The 21901-nt window shown below is 48.5% G+C and overlaps 1 protein-coding gene and 1 pseudogene across 2 annotated transcripts in view; one reads left to right on the forward strand and one right to left on the reverse strand.

The window, feature by feature from the left end:
• The window catches only part of LOC144095209 (uncharacterized), a 10949-nt gene extending 9784 nt beyond the window's left edge, over nucleotides 1-1165 (forward strand). The window contains exon 4 of the mRNA XM_077628996.1: nucleotides 1083-1165. Within this exon, the coding sequence (XP_077485122.1) occupies nucleotides 1083-1165 (83 nt within the window). The remainder of the gene's footprint in view (nucleotides 1-1082) is intronic.
• Nucleotides 1166-4295: 3130 nt separating this feature from the next.
• Nucleotides 4296-21901, reverse strand: part of LOC144136628 (isatin hydrolase-like) — an 87945-nt pseudogene continuing 70339 nt past the window's right edge. The window contains exons 2-3 of the transcript XR_013315647.1: nucleotides 12222-12472; nucleotides 4296-5062 (exon numbers count right to left, since the gene is read on the reverse strand). The product of XR_013315647.1 is annotated as an isatin hydrolase-like (transcript). The remainder of the gene's footprint in view (nucleotides 5063-12221; nucleotides 12473-21901) is intronic.

Genomic DNA, 21901 nt, shown 5'->3' on the forward strand with positions numbered 1-21901 from the left:
TGAATCTAATTTCTGTGGCTCAGGAGTACAGACGTGAGAAGAACACAGCCTGGAGCTCCGGAACAGGGGGGCAATGGGGCCAGTTACCCTCCCAGAATATCTGCTGAGGGGCAGTGCTCCCACCCCCCCCCCCCCCCCCCCCCCCGGTTTCAACTGTTTGCGCTCGGATCATGCTTCTGACAAACGGTTGGGTCTAGGACGTTATTAATGTAAATCATAGTGTGGCTAAGCTAGTTGGCTTCAGAAGTAATTTATTGGCTGACCCTTGTTCACGAGCATGATTGGCAGAACTCAAACAGATTGTGCGCAAATTTTTTTAATGCAGTCAGTCCACTTCTCGCATGTGTAATGTTCATAAAACTTCACATGTCAGAATAATTGAGCAGACGAAAGAACGAAAAATAGGGACTCGTTATCACATACGTGACGGAAGCCAACAGTCAGCGAAATTAAGGAGCGTAGGGAATATTTTTTTTTAATTTGAGGTGTTCATGAGATTAATAAAGTGATTATATTTAAAGATAATGGATTAGAAAGCAGAAGAACAAACTACCACATGCCGCCGATGGGTTCGGATCAAACGACGGCATGTGATTGTTTTTTCTTCTGCTTTCTAATCAGTTATCTTTAAATAATTACCCTATTAATCTCCCATTGATGAAAACTACAGATTAAAGAAAAAAAACATCATCTATGCTTCTTGGTTTCTTTCGGTGACTATTGGTTTCCGTCTTGCTTGTTAGCATAAGTTTTACATATGCAAAGCAAATAAGAAAAAGGCAAAAATTAATATGTAAATATATAAGAATGAATAAACAGAAATTAAAAAGAAGCTCGAAAACTTCCTCCCCACCCCCCACCCCCCCCACCAAAAAAAAAAAAAAGCTCCGGGGTCCCTGAACTCAGCCTCTGGCAAACCGTTTGTGTGTCGTTGCCAGGACTAAATTATTCGCAGACCGCGTGTACTCCGCTCCGCAGCATAATTTATTCAATAGAAATGGCGTTCGACGAATTGTGTAGAAGGAACAGCGGTGCTCGTGTTCGTCACCAAAAAGATGTCCCGTTCTTTTCTTTTTTTTCAGAAATCTTCACAGGCATTCTGGGAACAGTGCTGAACGGTGACCTACTGGGAGGACTCCTGCCGTTCATAGGCGGCCGTAGATAGGCTTGAAAGAATACGCATACATGCACAGAAGAAAGCGCAAAAAAAAAAGCGTCCCTGCCACTCTATGTCTCTCTCTCTTCTCCCTTTTTTTTTTTTGTACCGTGCAGTCAGCACCAACGGTCAACAACTCTCCTACTTAGGTCGCGTAGTTTGCACCATTTCGCTTTGTCTTCTTCCTCTCTTCTCGTTTTCTTCCTATTTTATTCCATAAGGCTGGTTTGTCACGAATGCAAGCAATCAGTTTTACGAACACTAGGAGTAGGGCTTTGTTTCGTGGCCCGCAATCAAGGCTCATAGTTGCCGCTGCAGCATGCATTCAGAACTGACGATATGTAGCTCCCCGCCGCGGTGGCTCAGTGGTTAGGGCGCTCGACTACTGATCCGGAGTTCCCGGGTTCGAACCCGACCGCGGCGGCTGCGTTTTTATGGAGGAAAAACGCTAAGGCGCCCGTGTGCTGTGCGATGTCAGTGCACGTTAAAGATCCCCAGGTGGTCGAAATTATGCCGGAGCCCTCCACTACGGCACCTATTCTTCCTTTCTTCTTTCACTCCCTCCTTTATCCCTTCCTTACGGGCGCGGTTCAGGTGTCCAAAGATATATGAGACAGATACTGCGCCATTTCCTTTCCCAAAAACCAATTATTATTATTATTATTATATGTAGCTTGCTGTGCGTGGTTTGGCTGCTCAGTTATAGCAATGGTTAAGCCCCAGTTTCTCTGAGATCCGCAAGACATTATGCCGAGAAATTATAAAGAGGGATGGTGGTGGAGACTATTTTTAAAGTACAAGTGGGATTAGCATTACGATAATTCTGTCGTCTAAAAATCAAATAAAAATTCTGCCTTTTTGCACTGCCCCTGACGGCCAGTGTACCCTGAGAAGCAGCTTACATACAGGGTCCCTCTCACAGAGCACAGCTGTTTCTACGCTGTCCAGTAGCACATTCCGCCTTCTGAGGTTGCGCAGCAATGTCCGACGCTCATCACGAGAACATGGACGCACTAAGAGGAAATTCCACACAGCGCACAACGCACTCCCCGCCGCGGTGGCTCAGTGGTTAGGGCGCTCGACTAATAATAATTGGTTTTTTGGGGAAAGGAAATGGCGCAGTATCTCTCTCATATATCGGCGGACACCTGAACCGCGCCGTAAGGGAAGGGATAAAGGAGGGAGTGAAAGAAGAAAGGAAGAGGTGCCGTAGTGGAGGGCTACGGAATAATTTCGACCACCTGGGGATCTTTAACGTGCACTGACATCGCACAGGGCGCTCGACTACTGATCCGGAGTTCCCGGGTTCGAACCCGACCGCGGCGGATGCGTTTTTATGGAGGAAAAACGCTAAGGCGCCCGTGTGCTGTGCGATGTCAGTGCACGTTAAAGATCCCCAGGTGGTCGAAATTATTCCGGAGCCCTCCACTACGGACCAATTTGTTCCTCTCTTCTTACACTCCCTCCTTTATCCCTTCCCTTACGGCGCGGTTCAGGTGTCCAACGATATATGAGACAGATACTGCGCCATTTCCTTTCCACCAAAAACCAATTATTATTACGCACAACGCACTTCGTTCCTGACAGGGCACGGTCGATTTTGGGCAGCCACGACAGCTTCTTGGCACAGTCACTGCGAAAGTGGTACGGAAAGGTGGCTTTCTTTGGTGCAGAGGAAAGCGTGGCAGGGAGCTGCACAAGCGGCCGACAATAGTGGAGCGCTACACGCTGCTTTGCGAAACTCTCGAAGACACAGCCGCCCGCGTCATCGTACTTAAATACCTCGCAAATATATCAAGTTGCAGTCGATAGTTAAAATATAGCGTGCAATGACAACTACAATAGCCGCCATGCATGTGAAAAGAAGTAGGCGAAACAAGCGCGTCGAATGTTGGGACGTATACGTCAAAGTCGCCGGAGCAGTTGCATAAGCGGACCTAGAGCCATGCACATACGGTGAAATGAGCGTATTATCCACGAACGTGCTAAAAGAACATCGAATTTTATTGGTTTTTATTTACAATGAAACAATCGGAAAACAGGTCGCGTAAATAACTTCGCTTCACAGATAACGTCATGTCGAATAAAGGATTCGAACACATGCACAGTGATCTGCAGGAAGTAGCGTGTGGCATGGACAACAACAGCGCATCACATATGAGTTTGAACGCGAAATATTGTGACAAATGTTTACACTATAGCGATCACAACAGTTGCAGTACTGCGGTGCTGACGTCGTCTGCAAGGAGACATCTATTTACATGGAGGAAGGAAAGGCTAGTAGAGGCCTAGATATCTGAGCTGCATGAAAAAAGTGTGCCGAAAGTCGCGTGATTTCGCAAGTGCTCCTGGGATTCTTTGGCCCATCGCGCAGCAGCGTCATCTGCATCACCCGCTGTCAACTGTTGGCGTCCCGGCGCGGCGCGAGATCGTCCTGCTCGCTTTGATCTTCGCGCCCAAACGGCGCAAGCTGCGCATGCGCACTGAGATGACTAGCCAACTGGCGAGCCGGAGCCCCTTGCTTCCGGTTTCCAAATATGCGACGTAACGGTCTCGCCTAAATTCTTTCCATCTTCCATGTCTCCATGTTCTCCAGACGTCTTGCATCAAGACTGCGAAACTTTTTCGTGAAACAAAAACGCAGAAAACGCATATACTAACAAATATTTGGGCGAGTATAACTGCTCACTGTTTTTGATCACTGAATGTGCCTGTGGTGAATTTTAGAGCGAAATAAATACTGAGAAAAAATGACATGGTCCACAACGGAACTTTGAATGCATTCATTATGCATGCCTCCTCAAAAACATCAGTCGTTCATCGACATACCATTGTATCACGTGGCAGAAGCCAACGCTCCGATAAACCGCTTTGCATTCCGACCACAAGTTCATAGGGGGCGTACGATGACTTGTTACGCCATCGTCACCGTGGAGAGCGGTAAGTCATCAAGTCACTTAAAGGCCGTTGGAAGAACATGCCTCCCTAAGGGTGAACGCTCCCAACAAGCCCTGCTTGTGATTTAAGTCTAAATGGCTCGATGCGCACCTGAGACCGAAGAGACCGCAACACGTAACAAGGATTTAAAAAAAAAACGAACAATCTGGCCCAAATGTTTCACTGAACTCTGAGTGCGAAATTGCAGCAGAGTGTTGGTCTGATAATCATTACTCCTGCAATCGTAGGATACCGCATCGAGCCTTGATCCTGGCTTTCCACCTCATTTGTCTCACGGACATTCGGCGCGCTTTATAACCGACTGAAAGACTGCCACTACTAGTCCGCGTATACTACATCAAGGCACCACTGCCAAAAATGCGCACGGGAGCCGCCCCGGCTCCTCGAATCTTCATGGGGAACACAAAGACCGTCGATCCGACGGACGGCAGTTCCTGCAGGTGGGCCACGTTCACGAGTCCGTAGATGTTGGCGGCCAGCAGGATGTGCTGCGCCCCCAGGTCTTTCGAGAGTCCGTAGTCGATGGAGGGTGGCGTCGATTCCGACCCCGTACACTTTCCTCTTAGACACCAGGCCACGTGGCCGTGTCCGGGTGGACGCCAGGGGTGGTGCGGCCTAGTGTCGAGTGACGCAAACGTGTTGTTTGCCGCCGGGTGGCCGTGGTACTTGTACCAGGACGGCCAATAGCGGGACCAGCCGGTGCGCACGAAGAGCACGCAACCCTGGGGCAGCCGGCCGTGGATGTCCTCCCAGCGCATGACGTCGGAGATGCGCAGTCGGTAGTCTCGGCTACGCAGTACCTGGATGGCGATGTCGATGACCGCCCCGGGCACCACGAGCCGGTTGAGAGGCAGGTCGGTCACGGACCAGCGGCCCTTGAGCAGGTGGCGCGGCGCGATCACGTGCGTGCCACCACGCGTCGAAGAGCAGAAGTTTTCCTCTTGGTACCTGAAGCGAAGGAAAGCGGCGACAGAAGTAAGAAGAAAGGAAGAAGGGCTTTTCGGCTCCAAAACACTTTAGTTCCGAAACAGTGCGCACAGAGGACTCAGTTACGGCGGGCTAATGGAGGTGCTACTTTCGCCCTTGATATATCTCGTCTGCGTTTACGACGTCAAGGCAAGAGCGAGAGAGAAGAATACGTAGTGGTAAAACGGAAACAGAGTGTCATTGTTACTCAATGCAGTTATTTTCAGGGAAGGCCCCGAGCGGTTACGGCATCTAAGACTGACCTGAGGTCTTTCATACTACATTGTGGTTGCAGTTTCTACTCGTGGTACACATATTTCGGTCTTGTGAAGAAAAATGGATCTGTACAAATCCGCCCCTGCAAACTACAGTAAACAACACTTATAGTCTGTCGCCGTTCCTTATAGTTTATATGCTCTGGAGTATTTTCTAAGCGATACCGCGATAATAATTCCTTTAATTTTATCCTCGCTAGAACAAAGCAAATTCTAAAAAGGAAAATTGTTTGAGTTTGCTTTATTTGTATGCCATATGTACAGTCACAAAAATTGTACGTTGTGAGAAAAAAACTAGTGCGACGCAATAGAAGATTTCCATTTTCTTCTGATATTTAAGACCACAAACAGTTATTTTCAGCACGCAAATTTACACCGCGAGAATTTGCAGGGGGAAACCACATTAAATCTCAGCATTTCCATTCTCTACCCGTCCCATTTCCAAGACAGCCCCAGGAAATGTCACAGGCCGTTGGTTAGGGTAAAAAAATACTGATAAGGACTTCAGTCACGCGCTACAAAAAGCGTTTCCTCACGATAAATATCTGAAGAATTTAATTTCCAGCATTTAGTATCTGTCTCAGCAATACCACGGGAAACCATATTCTAGCAAATAAAAACTTTGACTGATTGAAGCCAAGTGCAATATCATTGTAGCCACTCAAAGGTTGGTGATCACTGACGTTCTTTTGCAACGCTTTCACGAATGCAAGAATATCCCCTGATCGAATCCGTGGGCGCCTCTAGGAACCAGGTCACGGTGGAGCTATGGACGCAATAAGGTGCACGCTTCATTTCGCTGTTTTCTTTCACAGCTAATGCCGAAGGCGCCAGCGGTAAGTACGGCCTAACCGAACATTAGAATTGCCGGAAGAAAATACTTGCAAGGACATGCAGACATGCTGCTTTCATTCCTACCCGACAGCCTCACGTGTGCCCTCAAAGGTAAGAAGGCTAAAGGGGACGACGTGTTATTACCCTCGTGTCTTTCTGGCTCTACGAAGCCGTGTTGTTTCTTGGGAGCTCTAGGCCTTCCTACGCGACAACTTTCCCCGCCTCCAATCCCGCTGCGGTACACTGTCCACTAATTCAGTGCACTGAAGAGGAAACTGAGCGAATGATGAAACATGCCTACCATTAAATAGAGACGTATGCCTGTATATAGTTTAATTCCCTTCGTTGCACTAGGTCCTACTGTGCTCTTAAAACTAAGACGCTTTCATTTTTTGTTTTTATTTAACACCGACAAGATACACAAGAACGAATATGCGGAAGTCCCACTAAACAGGTGACTGACAAGCAGTTTTTGAGGGGGGTTTCTCCCTTCCTGACTGCACCGACCATGCACGCAGCCTTGGCAGTACTGCGTATAATTAGTTGGCTGGATTACACCAGCCGCTGCGTGTGCCTCGGGAGTGACCCTGGCAGCGTGAATGGAACCGCTCGGAGGTCAGTGTAATTCTCACCACGGCACTAGCCACCGGCATCTGGAGCTAGCGTAACACGCCCCGGGACACGTGACCTGAGGACTGCGTAATCGTTTTGGATAATTCTTTCGCTCAGGGACAAACAGGACGGGAGTCAGCCTTGCGTGTGCGAGACTGAGTTTATGTTCACGCGGCTACATAGTTCCGAAGCTGGGGACGATGGCCACAACATCGCCAAATTTTGCCGTTTAAACCTGGACACAGAAATACGAGCACAATGCATTGACCTTCCTCTGTACATGAAGGCACGGGGTTGGATGTGAGCGACACTATAGGAGGGTCGATAGCGTGTCACTGTTACCAGGTTACAGCTTACTCGATGTATTTCGGTGGAAAAGTGCATTAAGAACGATCCTTTAAGTTGAACTGCAATTTCAAGCAAGCTTCACCACTGATATATCATCGATGTGACGTAATTTATACGAGAAACTTTGCATGCTGCTTTTCGCATCTTGAGGCACACGAGCAGAATACAAATAGGGGCTAGCTGCGGTAGAATATCACAGTAAAATATGCAAGACTAAGTGAATAATGTGGATCGCCACACAAGGAAGAACTCAAGAGAGGAAACTGCACTTCCACAAAGCGATCGCGATTGCTTATCTGGCTGGGTGTTCCAGCCAGGCCTAGCAGCTCCAGCCATGGTATCTTGCGCCATCCACTTTGCCGGTCACGAGTCACGACTCCAGTTGTTCTGGCGTGCGCACCTTTCTAATTAGTATGGCCGAACTCCAACGGGACGGACACGTTTATACGTTGAGCTCACCGCATAACAATCTTTTTGCATTTCAAATCATGAACAAAATGCCAGCTAAGCTCCACCGCGGGCACATTGCCTCCGTAGCTCTTAGTGCCACACCCGTTCCCATACTACTGCGTTGCTCGCACTCTCGTTCACCACGCCTCGCTTGAGAACTGTTGCCCGCGGGCTACTTTTGCGCCGACAGGGAGGTCGCGGTTAATTGCGCGGTTGCTGGAATGCGACTACCGGTGCCCTATAATGTTCGTCCTGGCATGTACGAAGTCCATTTATCAGCTTTTGTTGAACGGCGTCCCGTTAATTGTGGAGCTATATGAACAATCTATACTTCGTGGAACTTGCTGGCAATGTAAACAACGACCCGCTAGCTCTTGCAGGGACGAAGTAGAAGCGGAAATAGCAATGTGTATGCAACTGTTACACAACAAACGCGAATTGACTGCAACGTTGCTGACGTTTATACTAGGAAAAAGAATCACAGGAAGGACATATAATGTGCAGTACAGATAACTGGTGTTCTTCTAAAGAAACGAAGTCGTTACCAAGGTGGCGGAAGGCGTATAAATATACTCGAGGATGCTACAGAATCACGAGGGGAAGTGAGATTCGGTTATTTCCTTCCGTACCGTGACCTTCGCTGGCGAAAGGCCCGACTGTATGGTTGGGGGAGATATTTGGGAGAGACTGTGTGAGGTGGTGGCGATTAATAAGGCGCAATGCTTAAACCTTTTTGTACGACAAAACAACTTTACACAGTCCTTATGGACTTGCTTTCAGAGTAGGAATGACCGTCGCTGACCTTCACTTGATATAAAAATAACCAGCTACTTTAACGAACAAAAGAAAAAAAATAGCTCCGTATTCGAAGAGCGGGAAAGTTTGGTTACTGTCTTTGGTTACTCTCTTACTGTCTTATTGCAGGAGATATAAACTCTATAGGCAGTCGCGGGAAAGTTTGGTTACTGTCTTTGGTTACTCTCTTACTGTCTTATTGCAGGAGATATAAACTCTATAGGCAGTCGAAGCCGACTGAATCAAGTACTCAAGTAACACTTGTTGCTGGGCTAGTCGGTGCATAGTTCTATGTACAAACGTTAGCGCAAAATAAGACTAAGTCGCAAGAACAGTGGACAGGACAACGCGCTACGATGGCTGACACTCGCGAAGAAGGTGAAGAAACATATAGAAAAGTCCCACAGTGTTAGAAAGGTACTCAAGTAACACTTGTTGCTGGGCTAGTCGGTGCATAGTTCTATGTACAAACGTTAGCGCAAAATAAGACACAATCACAAGAACGGTGGACAGGACAACGCGCTACGATGGCTGCCACTTGCGAAGAAGGTGAAGAAACACATAGAATGCACCGACTATGCACCGACTAGCCCAGCAACAAGTGTTACTTGAGTACCTTTCTAACACTGTGGGCCCTTTTCTACGTGTTTCTTCACCTTCTTCGCGAGTATCAGCCATGGTAGCGCGTTGTCCTGTCCACCGTTCTTGTGATTGTGTCTTATTTTGCGCTAACGTTTGTACACAGAACTATGCACCGACTAGCCCAGCAACAAGTGTTACTTGATCACTTGATTCAGTCGGCTTCGACTGCCTATAGCGTTTATATCTCCTGCAATAAGACAGTAAGAGAGACATAAATAGACATTGCCACACAGAGGGCGACAGCGAGGCTGTACCGATATCACGATATCAACATCTATACGTTGAACCTTGTACACATTGTGCTTAGTGAGGATGGAAATTAAAGATTAAGGGGAAATATCACTACAGAACGCTGCTGCTGCTGCTATACTACTGATGATGACGACGCACAATTAGATTGATCGATATAAATGCCTTCGCGCGCGCTTACAGCGAGTCGATACACGACTGCACACACACAAGAAGAGTGCTCACTATTCAGCCCACGCGTGTCCGCAAGTTCAGCCTCGTTGCCAAATCGGGTACTAAAAAAACAAAAAAAGAACAAAATAAAGTGAGAAAACGAGAAAGATTGTTTCTTTTCGCAGAGCGCATGTAATCGTTGCCTTGACCCCGTCCCTCTCTGTTTGTTTCCTCCTCCGCACGCCACCCTCAAGAGTCTCGCTCTTGCAGATCAGGGCCACGCTTCAGAGCGTCTCTTTCGGCCGCCTTTGTTTCTTCCGCGCACGATGCCGTCTCGACTCAGACGCGCGTAGGCGGGAGGGAGATGTAGGGGAATGGAGAACGGAGAGGGGGGGGGGGGGGGGGGGGGGGGTTGCACGCCCAGCATTCTAAAGAACGCGATGACTGCGCCGCCGTTCCAGTCGATGCCTCCAGGAAGCCGGCGTTTAACCCTCCACACGCGACTGGGTGGCTTGAAAGGAAAACCATTTTTTTATATTTACGCCAGAAACAAAGCGGAGACGGAGAAATGAAATACAACGCTTTGGCACAGCATGAGCTCCGAAGCAGTGGAGTGTGGTGGTCGAGCGAAGTTTCTGAAACCTCTGCGGATGAGATCCAGGCGTATTATTATTATTCGAACGCACCAATGGAAAGAAAGAGAGAGGGAAAGTGAGAGAGGCACCGTGGAGGCTCTTAGCGTGACCCACTGAACGCCACTCTAAACCGTCCTGCGCGGAAGGGGGCTTTTATTTTCCTCGACCCGTCGCGGATTCCTTCTTGGCAGTTAGCCTGTCCTCTTGGTGGAAAACTAGCACAGCTCGAACAACTAGCAGAGCACGTGATCGAACACGTGACCTCTTAAAGCCTACTGTTGCGATCTTTATGCAGGATAAAAGCGCGACGAACGCCACTGCAAGACAAACCTGGAAACGTTTGAACCACCGAAGGACGGCGTGAGCGAACGAAAACAAAAAAGAAAAAAGAAAGTAGAGGCGCGTAGGAAGTCAGACCTCCGATTCGTGTTAAGCAGCAAAAAAAAAAAAAAAACTAGGCGTGGGACGAGAGTAGGAAGCCTGGCTTCCAACTGAAATAGCAGATCTTTGAGGAAAGAGAAAGCATTCCGCGGAATTCGTCTTCCGAGAGTAAAGAGAGCTTCCTACAAGGCGCGAAACAGAAGTCGACCTTTGGGTCGCTGAAAAGAAAACGAGTAAATAAAGAGTAAAAGGGAAAGGAGAACAGTTCCGCGCCGGGTCTCTGCACTCGCGATGCCATCTCCCGGAATAAGGGCGGACTTTTTTTCCTCAGACGTGCGAAGTACATCACATCGCCCGTCTCATGAAAGCTTGTTCACAGGTGAATCCTGTACTCGGCTGATGCACGTGGGGCGTGAAATCAGCACGTGTGAAGTCGACGTACGACCTAAATGTACAAACAGCGGCTGTAATTCGCAATTCTTTGGAAGCCCTCGTACATGGCGCTTTCGCAATGCGCCGCAGCTGACTTTAAGGATTAAAATACTTCGCAAAATGAAGCTGGAAAAAGCAACTGCTGTCATTTACACGGTTTATAATAGCACGTTTGAGCAATCGAATGACGACGAAACTGACAAAGGAAGGCACTGTCTCTCGTCGAAATGCGACTGCTCGAAACACTCGTCGAACCTTATGAAAATCAATGTAAGCCTTCCACATGTTGCGCAAAGACGGATGTGTTTTACCACGATCAAACAAGACTTTTTTTTAACTATGGAAATCAAACACCGCAAAATTGGACTCCTGTAGAGGTTTGGTTTAGGGGGGTTTAACGTCCCAAAGCGACTCAGGCTATGAGAGACGCCGTAGTGGAGGGCTCCGGAAATTTCGACCACCCGGGGTTCTCTAACGTGCACTGACATCGCACAGTACACGAGCCTCTAGAATTTCGCCTCCATCGAAATTCGACTGCCGCGGCCGGGATCGAACCCGCGTCTTTCGTGTCAGTAGCCGAGCGCCGTAACCACTGAGCCACCGCGGCGGCTTAGGACTCCTGTAGAGTTGCGCGGGGACCAGCACTAATAGGCACCAGGAGCAAGCTAGGCAGCAGCACAGTCGGCCATGACTAGTTCGAACTCAGAGGGGACAGAAATATGTAATTGTGCAGAACTCAAATTAAGAGCAGTTATTTTTTGACGACGTTGACGGCACGAAACTGCCACTTCGAGTAAACCGGATGTTTGAATTAAAAATAATCCACTGTAGAAGGCAGTTGTCCATAGGACATCGAGAACAGCTTCACGCTAGGCGCCTATCGCAACTCCTGTGCTCTTCAAGCACAGCTTTCCAAGGAATTATAGTGCTTCTATGTATGTTCCCGCAGGAGCATATGAAGGAACACTACAGGGCATCATCCAGTGACTACACAGGGCATCATCAGCAAGCGCCATCTTTCGGCCGCCAGTAGCAAATACTGTGTAAACTTGCAAATGTGAAAGAAAAAAACAACCCAGAATCCGGGGACAGGCTGCGCGAACATATTCATAATGGTAGCCTACTCATCCCCCTCTCTGCAAAATCTTACTTATAAAATGGTTCTTGCACTCTCGCGCCGACTACGGTGCTGACGGTCATACAAACGGTTGTGAGAAACTAGTGCACCAAACATTTAAAATTTCTCGCAGTAATTTTCAATGTTCAGCGCCATGCGACACGTACCGGTAGCCGCGAAAACTAAAACCGTTTGCTCTCATTTTCTGCGCACTTTACCTGACTCCGTGCTTGGTCTTGCGGTAGTGGACGTCCAGCGAGAAGTTCGCAGACGGAGACGGGTAGACGGTGTTCTTGTCGAACACGTAGGACATGTCGACCAGCTTGGGCCCCATGGAGCGCTGGCAGGCCGCTTGCCGCACGGCCAGGGCACATGCCGCTAGCAGCAGGAAAGGTAACGCCGACGACCCGCCCCAGCCGCTCGCCCGAGTCCGCCGGTGCCGTGGGAGCAGGCCGGCTAACCGCCGACACTGCAGGCGGGAACATGCAGCAAAAAGGATACGGAGCGAGGAACAGTGTAAGCGTTCGTGTCGCACATTGTCGAGTGCGACAATCCTAAACTGTTGTGTCCTCACGAAGTCGTAGAGTAAGCAAATCAGACACGAGGTTGAGCTTTGCGTGCAGATAGCGTAATTCCTCGCTTTAGTTCTGTTTAGCGACTACGCAACTTTGCTTAGACGGAAGACTTGTTTCAAGAAGGGGCCTTATTTTACGATTATTTTTTATACCCACTCTTCTGACTCTTTTCGATTCGTCATCTTCGGCTTTAGTACCATACTGCCCATTGTTTTACCCTTTGTGCCATTAGTACTGCCTTTCATAATACTGCGCTTTCACACTCCTATAGTTATCATTATCATCCACGATTCACCATAAAGTTGGTTCATCAACGAAGGTTGCAGTTCTCCTTATTCTCCACGGTAGTGGAGCCATCGACTACCTTTTACAATTCATACGAAGCTGAATCTTTCATTACGTACACTCGGGGACAAAAGTCTCTGGACCATGCATTCTGAAAACGAACCCGATATCTCTACAGAGCCGGCGGCTGGGGACTACACTTGTGGAGATGAAATAACAAAATCTTGACATTCACCTCCACAGGTGTGGTCTCCAGCCGCCGGCTAATAGCAGACCTATCGGCTTCGTTTGAGGAACACGTGGTCCACAGACTTTTGTCTCCGACTGTACAGTGCATGTTGAAACGGTGATGAGAAACACAGGTAGTTAACGTGTGCCCACCAGGCCAAGAAAATACAAGTCGCTGCACATGTCATTCATGAAAAAATGTCGAAAAAAATAAATATCTGTACGCATTTAACGTACTGGCCAAAGAGAGTTCAATAAACTTGGCTCGCCGGAAAACGGCCACAACTTCTCGCACAAAGCAGTCGGTGACGACTCGAGTGGCCTCTTTGCACGCACAGATCCCCCCGGGGCCGTTCTACGCGTCGCATTTATTAAAGCCCTGATTCGAAGTTTACTCCCTGGACGGACTCGCAGCATGTGACGCAGTTGCCATGCGAACGCGATTTGTTATTCGCACGCACGTCCCATATGTAAATTCCACAGCGCGCCACGCGACAGTGTACACATACACAGACTCGTGTTAGATCGCGAGGAAGCCGACGCTTGTAAACCTGTTCTTATCAATCATTCTCCAATGCCGATTAGACGGACGGCCTGTGCCCGCTTATGCATACATACTGTCAATTCCGCCACACGTTCCCGGCAGACGCGAGCATCACACTGCGTGCGCAAGCAAAAAGCACGTCTCTCGTCATTGCTGCGTTGAATAAAATGACGACACTCTCCTGACCAGTTCCGTGCATTACGGCTGAAGCAGCCTGCTATATGCAGCGTTGAGGCCGGTTTCGTGTCCTGAAAAACAAACTGAAATTCCACGCATGATGAAGGGCTTGATAAAAGCAGGACAGCGAGCACATTTTGACAGCGTACCACCTGTCTGCTGTATGCGCACTTTCCTTGTGTCCTCAGGCCCACGCTGAAATCAGGCACACACCGAAGCACAACGCAGCAGTTTCCGCAGCTGATCCTGCAGATTAGCGCCCCAACAGTGCAGAAGGAGCAGACGGCAAGTCGAGCGCTCATAGTTCGCGATTTCCTCAACACTACAGGCTTACTAGCCGATACATCCTTCTTTGATGACGGAAGATGAGTGCACAGAACGACGTGCCATGCAATCGCCATTGAGGCGCGCCGTCTGAAGGCACGGAAGAGAGATAGGACGAAACGTAAAGAGAGCAAGAGAATGAGGGAGGGGGAGTGAGCGTGCCCGGCGACGCGATCAAGCGACCTTTGAGGAAGTACGCGGCCGCGACCTTTAAGGAAGTATCCCTTGAAAGAAAAACCGTGCGTAGGGACTGCGGACGCAGCGTCCGTATAGGGCAAAGCGGACGCATAGCTCGCGTGCGACGGAAGCTCAAATAGGAAAGCCGTGCTTTATTGAATCTAGTGAAAACACTGCGAGTTTTCTGTCTGGCCCCGTTTACACGGTTTGTGTTTTTGTGTTCGCGCGTCGCAGTGCGCAGTGACAGACTCGATTGCACTGGTGTAAAGAGAGTTCTGGGTCGGGATTTCGTGAGAGGTGAGGAAAAGGTCGTGCTGTTCCTGCGGCTGCGAGAAGTATCAATATAGATTTCGGAGCGCGATGCATAAAGCTGCGATTGAAAATGATCTTGATCTTGGCAGGTTAGCCGGTGGTTTCTGCAATATTCCCACCATAGCTCACGAAGGGCGTAGCGCAAAGAAAAGGGCAGCTTTGGTCCATCTCCTTACGTCACTACAACGCGAGTGAAAAGCGATATTTCAAGCAGAAGCTGAGTGCGAAACTGTGCGGATTAGCCAGTGCTGCACAGAACAAGTGGCGCAGAGGGGGAGATTGGCTGTCACGCTTCCGAGTCTTCGTAGGCATCGGCTTCTTACGGTGTATGTCCGATGCTGAAGTCCGACCGTCAGCTCTCGCAAACGGCAGCCGGTTGTCGACTCAAGTCAGTAACATTCGGCACAAACAGCTTGAGGAGCACGCGTGATACGTATTACGTCGTTCATCGTTTCGGTTTCGCCAAGCGCCGATTTAACGGCTCCATGCAGGCTCGTAGGATATCTCAAAAACGAAATCGGTGCCTTGAAAGGTGTATCATTTGTCCTTATATCAGTGCTAGAATGATTCAGCATAGTAGTCAGGGGTATGGAAACTCCAGTTAGCTTCGGTTTTAACTACAAAAAATTATGGTGGGGCAGGAAAAAAGATTGAAAAATAATATAAACCACGTTATAATGTGGTTTATAACGAAATAATAAATATAACGAAGTAATCACAATTCCCCTTCTAAGCTCGGTCAACACGCGCTATAACGAAGCTACGGCTATAACGAAGTAATCGCCGGTCCCCTTCAACTTCGTTATAGCGAGGTTCAACTGTACATCAGCTCACCTGGTGACTGAAGGAGATCTGATGCTTAAAAAATCGATAAATCGTGGACATGCACACTGCGCGACAAACTGCACCAGTGGCTGAATTGATTGCGGCACCAGGAAACGCAGCGACTATGTTTTCGCTGACGGTGGTTCGAATCCGGATCGGGGATGTAGTTTCTTTTTCTGCTGGGTACCGTTTCTATGACAACGATACTACGCTTTACTTAGCTTTCCTCCGGCCGCTATGGGAGGAATTGGCGCTGATGTCCGGATTGGCTGGACAATGGTATCTATGGAGGTTTCCTACCCCTACCATAGTTGCCATGCTGCCTGACGCTCACCATTTTCTTTACTAGAGTTGCTTTTCTCTGCAGCGCCCGTCCATTCTAGATATTCGTACAGATGCTGTACCAAATGTTGTGATTAAAATTCTTCTAACTTGTCATTTCGCTTCCATAAAAAAAAAAACCGGCTGTACCCTATGGCGGATTCCGATAATCCACGTTTCTGCCCCTATCGGATAGCATCGCTGGTGTCTAATACGATTTTTTTTTTATGGCGACACTGTGCCCAAGCATAAAGTATTATCTATATAAATACACACTGGACTCTCGAAGGCAGTCCAGTAACGTCCGATGGTGCGGCTCAAAAATCCAGTCTTCTACATACGGCGGACGGCCAGGGGGCGGTCCGCACCGGAGTAGGTGTTTCTGCCGGATGGCACGCCAATAGGGTCAGGTCCAAAGCAAGCGAATTGCAAATGGTCACAGTGGCCATTGCCTTCAAAAAGAGACCCATGGTAGAAACCGTTGCGCTCTTCTGGATTTCAAACGATATAAGCGTCCAAAAGGGTCGAGGTACGGACACATTCCTATTGTCAGACAGCCCCTGTACTACGCCTGTAAATGCACGAGACATCCACAAGCTCCCGCCCTTCTGACCGCCACGTCCGGAACCTGACATAAGACCCGCTTTTCGGATGAGTTTGAAGATGAAGGTATGTTGGCTTCCTGTACAGGCTCCCTTTAGCACCACGCAGTGATGAGCGCACTGCGCAGCCGTCCCACACACAACAGCAGACTGGCCGGCCGTCATCGTGGTTGCAGTTCATGGCGAAGGCCCTTGCCGGCATGACCAGGGGATCCGTCTGTCGTTCCTGTCCAAGCGTCGTAGACGTCTATATAAACGTTCCGACGTGAGCGTGAAGGACCTGTTCTTTCAACTCGTTCGCACGCACGCACACAGGGCTCACGTTTAGCTCGTCCCGCGCCAGTAAACTTGACTCGGTGGCACGAGATGCAAGCAGCCAGACAGCGCGCCGTAAGTGCCCCGGCTAGAAAGACGACGTCAAGTCGTACCCCGGCGCCGCACGAGCCGCCACCTCATTAGTTTCGGCAGCGGTCCGCCTTTCGTCCATCCGCACGCGTGCGGCCCCTCTTGGCAGCCGTTCTCTCTTTGGCTTGGAAGTCTGTCGCCGTCTTGGGTTCAACTCTCGTGGAAAAGTGCGGTCGGCCGGGGTCATCCTCTGATGGCTCTGGCAGACAGGCGCGCAAAGGCGCTTTCGCGAGTGGCACCGTGGTGCCTGAAGGGCTATTAAGACCGCTCAGGTCAACATTAGGCGTAGTTATGCGCCAAGGGGTTAGAATTTCTGGTTTGAGTTTGGGACTTTTTAAAAGAGGAAAGAAGAATGGGCCTGACGAATAACAGGAAAAACGTTTTTTGACCCTTCTTGAATGAAAGAGAAACGGTTCCTTATTCGCCATGTCTCTGCCAACAACGAAAAGCCACTGTTGGCGGCCTCGAGCAAGGTAGGTAGATGGCTCTTTTAAGTAGAACTACCGCCTTAATATATATTTCGCGCATACCTGATAGGCAATCAATACCCATAGCAGAGAGTCGGTTCAGAGGCTCCCATAAGGCAGCAAGCAGGGCCTTGCTTAGTTCTACGACAGTATAGGCAAACCTATATCGAGAAGTTCGCTAAGCTACGGTGCTTACGGTAATAAAATGACAGTGAAATGAATTAGGTTAAGTAAAATTAAAATGGTTTACAGTAGCTGATGAAACGAAGTACAGTAGATGCATTAAATTGAAAAGTTGGCGTTCTCGGCTGGGGAACTTTAAAATGTTCTTTGCAGTTTTCGGTTTGTCACTGTCATGTACATGAACTGATTTGCTTTCCACGTATTTTTCGCCCATTTTAAATTGCCCATCTCCATGTGTGAACCTCCCTATACCGTAAGCGCTATCAAACATGCCTTGCAATGATCTCTTCCATTAGGTGACACCTTCGCTGTCCGGGTTTATTTTGCAGTTGCAACAACCCCTGCGCCGTGTGTCGACACTTTCGAGTCTTTCCCTACGTCCTCATTATCCTGATCACCTCATTTTTTTGTTCACTCTTCCGTTTAGTGCTCAGATTGTGCAATCCTGGCCTCGACCCCCTTGCAAGCATCCTTCGGAATAGTGAGCACGGCCACTGATATAACTAGAAGTGATAAAAGCGCCGCCTGAAGTGCGTGAGCAACTGAAGGCAGCATGTCCAGAGTGAGAGAGAAGTCTTTAACCGACCACCCTGAAAGCTGTGACGTAAGCCTTGCTATAGAATAGAGGACACGAAAGCACGAGAATACGAAGGAAAGAAAGAAAGAAAGAAAGAAAGAAAGAAAGAAAGAAAGAAAGAAAGAAAGAAAGAAAGAAACGTTCTCGGCGACCTCGGCTCCCTTTACCGTGTTCGCCGGGAATGCCACGAAAACACGCTGTAACTTGGTTTTGCTGCGGTCGCAGCGGAGGCGGGACGATGCGCTCCTCGGCGGGAACACGCTCTGCAAGCAACGCCAAAAAGCGGAGCCCCAGAAAAAAAAAAAGAAACAATGATCGGCCCGCGTGCTGTGGGCGGTAGACGAGTACAGAGGAGACAGAACGAGTGAGCCCACACAAGCAAGTGAACGAGACAGCGAACGCGTGTGACGTGGTTTGTCGCACTAAAACCATGCACCGCAACTCAAGCTAGACCCGGTGTTATAACTACGGAGTTCGATAAGCACTGTGCGACCTATGTCTCGCAATAAGTTCGAGCTGTAGTTCGGAAATAGCCTGCATATGGCCTCACAATTCTTCATAGCGAGTCCCTACTTTATCCCTTCCCTTACGGCGCGGTTCAGGTGTCCAACGATATATGAGACAGATACTGCGCCATTTCCTTTCCCCAAAAAACCAATTATTATTATTATTATTAAGCGGTTGCCCCGTCCGTCGCCTGTTTGTCCCTTGACACGTTGTTTTTTGTATGAGGATTTTTACTTACGATGAATCACAAACTTGCCCAGAAAACCATTGCAAGTGCAGCTTTCTTGGACGTCATATTTAACTGTGAGGCAACTATGAAATATTGTAAGAGATTGTTATGAGCATACTAATGGGAATGGTCTAACATTCCGATGCTTTGCAATAATAGTTTGTCCTTAGCTCCCACCGAAAAGTTAAGACTGCCGTCGAAAACCAATGGGACGCTTTTTTCGACAATAAATACCAGATAACTATAAGTATCCCGGAGGAGGGACCCTTAGATATATCGATTGTTATGGTGCAATCTAACGAATTGCGAAAAAAAATGCGTTCATAAACAACTTCGCGTTAAAAAAAAAAAAACGCATGTTCAGAGTTTCCGGGTATGGCTTACCCACTCGGCGTCTGACAGATGCATAACAAGAAATCATAATTGGACCCGACGCGAGCTCCAGTCAGTTACGAGCCGATCTTGAGCAGTGCAGGTGTTTTCCAATCGGCCCAACTGCAGTGGTCTCATTTGCACAACTTCTCTGACGTAACCAGCAGTGCCGACTAATCACGAAAGTCGAACGAGACCATAGTCCAATCATGAGAGTTAAGGAGAGAGGCGCTGGCCAATTAAGAAGCGCGTTTACATAAGAGAAGCCTCTGATTGTACGGCGATTAGCTGTACGCCTTGCGCAACGGTGCACGCTTTTAAAGAAGCAGAGCGTGGCGGAGAGGAAAAACGAACGAGGCGACGTCGGGCCCCGCGCGGGAATGCGTCGGCCCAGACTCGGCGTGGGACGACCGACTCACTTTCTTGCCTCCGTCTAACTGTTTTCCTCCTCTTTCTATTTTTTTTTCTTTCCACGGGGACGCGAGTGATTGACTCGCTTTTGTGGCACGCGGAAACGCGGCGCACGCTAGGGGCATCTAGGCGTCGCGGTGACTCCGGCTCGCTTATTATGCGTCTGGGTTGCATCGAACGAACGGTGGTGCACTTGCGCGGACCCCACTGAGCTTCTTCGGTGCCACCCACATGCGAGGCCAGCGGCTCCACTGCTCGTCTCGGCCGTAAACCGCGACGTTTGCGTTAAGAATTAGGCCGGGTTGAATAATAATAATAATAATAATTGGTTTTTTGGGGGGAAAGGAAATGGCGCAGTATCTGTCTCATATATCGTTGGACACCTGAACCGCGCCGTCAAGGAAGGGATGAAGGAGGGAATGAAAGAAGAAAGGAAGAAGAGGTGCCGTAGTGGAGGGCTCCGGAATAATTTCGACCACCTGGGGATCTTTAACGTGCACTGACATCGCACAGCACACGGGCGCTTTAGCGTTTTTTCTCCATAAAAACGCAGCCGCCGCGGTCGGGTTCGAACCCGGGAACTCCGGATCAGTAGTCGAGCGCCCTAACCACTGAGCCACCGCGGCGGGTAAGGCCGGGTTGTAGATAGGCAGTTCGCGTTGGCGGTCACTATCGCAATCTGGAAACGGTGTCTGCTTGGATTATTCCGGGGTACACCTTCGCAAGATGACGCGTCCAGGGGCCTGCGTGGTGTTTTGGACCATAAATTTCAGCTGTACCAACACCGTACTTACGACAGTGTTCGGTGATAATACTGAATACAACCTCGTGCTGCGCAATGTCTGTGCAGGTTAAATAGCTTCATGTGGTCAAAATTAATAAGCAGACTTCCACAACGGCGTCTCTTTCTCTCTTCTTCCTTCTTTCATTGCCTCCTCAACTTTTTCACTCACGGTGCAGCTGTGCTGTTCATCAATAGTGAGACAGTTCGGCTTTCCCTCCGTAATAACCTATTCTTATGCTTCAATTCCGTCAGCTGTGGTCCCTTTATCTTTAACGTACCCATGACAGAACTGAATGTGAGCGTGTGCGGTGATAATACATCTTATTGTTGCCAAAATGTGGACGAGGCTTGGCTTCAGTTGTTTCAACTCGAAAATGACACCCTATAGTACACAGCAGAAAGTGTTTTTTTTTTGTTTGTTGAGAAGAGATACATTTCCTGCCAACTTCTTTAGCGTGCACACAATCTTGCCTCACTTTGTTTTCTTGAACCCTCAGCAGAGGCTCTCAACCTTACCCGCTTTACGTCAAACCGAATATGACACCCAACCGCATTCGATATTTTCCGCCAACTTATAAAAGACACTCCTCTTGTAAGGACTACCTCTGTTGAAGGGAGAGAAAACTTCCTTGAAGTAGGACATCGTGATGGGCTTGAGCAGACCTCATTGCACACAATGCAAGATTACCACGCGGGGTTAATTAATATTCTCCGCTTTCATCACGTGCATTCTTTTATTCTCTCGTCTCCGTCTTACCCCCTCTCACGTGGCCGAAGATGACCCCGCGAAGTAGAATGCTGTTGACCTTCGCCTCTGAGGGGTGCGCAGCGGCACAGTGACAAGACGTTTCTTCTATGTTTAACCCATAATTACAGATATTGATAAACTGGCATTGTTTCAGGCTTTTAAGGCAAAACTTGAGAATGTGCAGCCTTCCGTGGCATGCAGGTAGCTCATGAGGTAGCTCGCAAAAGGAAAAGACTTTGCTGTGTTCAACGCGAGCCGACCACCTTTGAAGAAGAAAACTTGGTCCTACAAAATACTGAAGGAGAAAAGAAAAAAGCAACTGAAAAGTTAGCAAACCTACTTAATAAATAATCCTCAGTATTAGGCAACGGCGCACGGATGAGTTTGATGATAGCTTTTTCCCCCTGTCTCGTACGAAACCAAACCGCACGACATCGCTGTCCATTACATATTTCGTCTTTAACGATGACGGCCTTTTCGCTTGGTCAGTTTCCCGCGAAGAATACTTTCTCCGTTATATTTTCCCTGTTACTAAGGCTAATAACCGTTTAAGGCACTTGTACCCAGTTGTGTACATTGCGAGGCTGACAGCTTTTTCTCAGAGAACGCTCTGGCTTTAACAGTAATTTCTTCGTTTCAGTAGAATTAAGCAACATTCACTTTAAAAATAAAGCGCTTTTTTTTTATCCTACCTAGCGAAAGCAGCAAAAAATATATATATTTCACAAAATAGGCACTTTGCTATAGTACATCTTCCGCCATTTTCTAGCTGACCGATTATGCTGATGGCACTAACGCCATTTCATTTTTCTGGATTACTTACACGACCCGCCGCGGTGGCTCAA

The sequence above is a fragment of the Amblyomma americanum genome, chromosome 6 (genome assembly GCF_052857255.1).
Source record: "Amblyomma americanum isolate KBUSLIRL-KWMA chromosome 6, ASM5285725v1, whole genome shotgun sequence".
In the NCBI taxonomy this organism is placed as follows: Eukaryota; Metazoa; Arthropoda; class Arachnida; order Ixodida; family Ixodidae; genus Amblyomma; species Amblyomma americanum.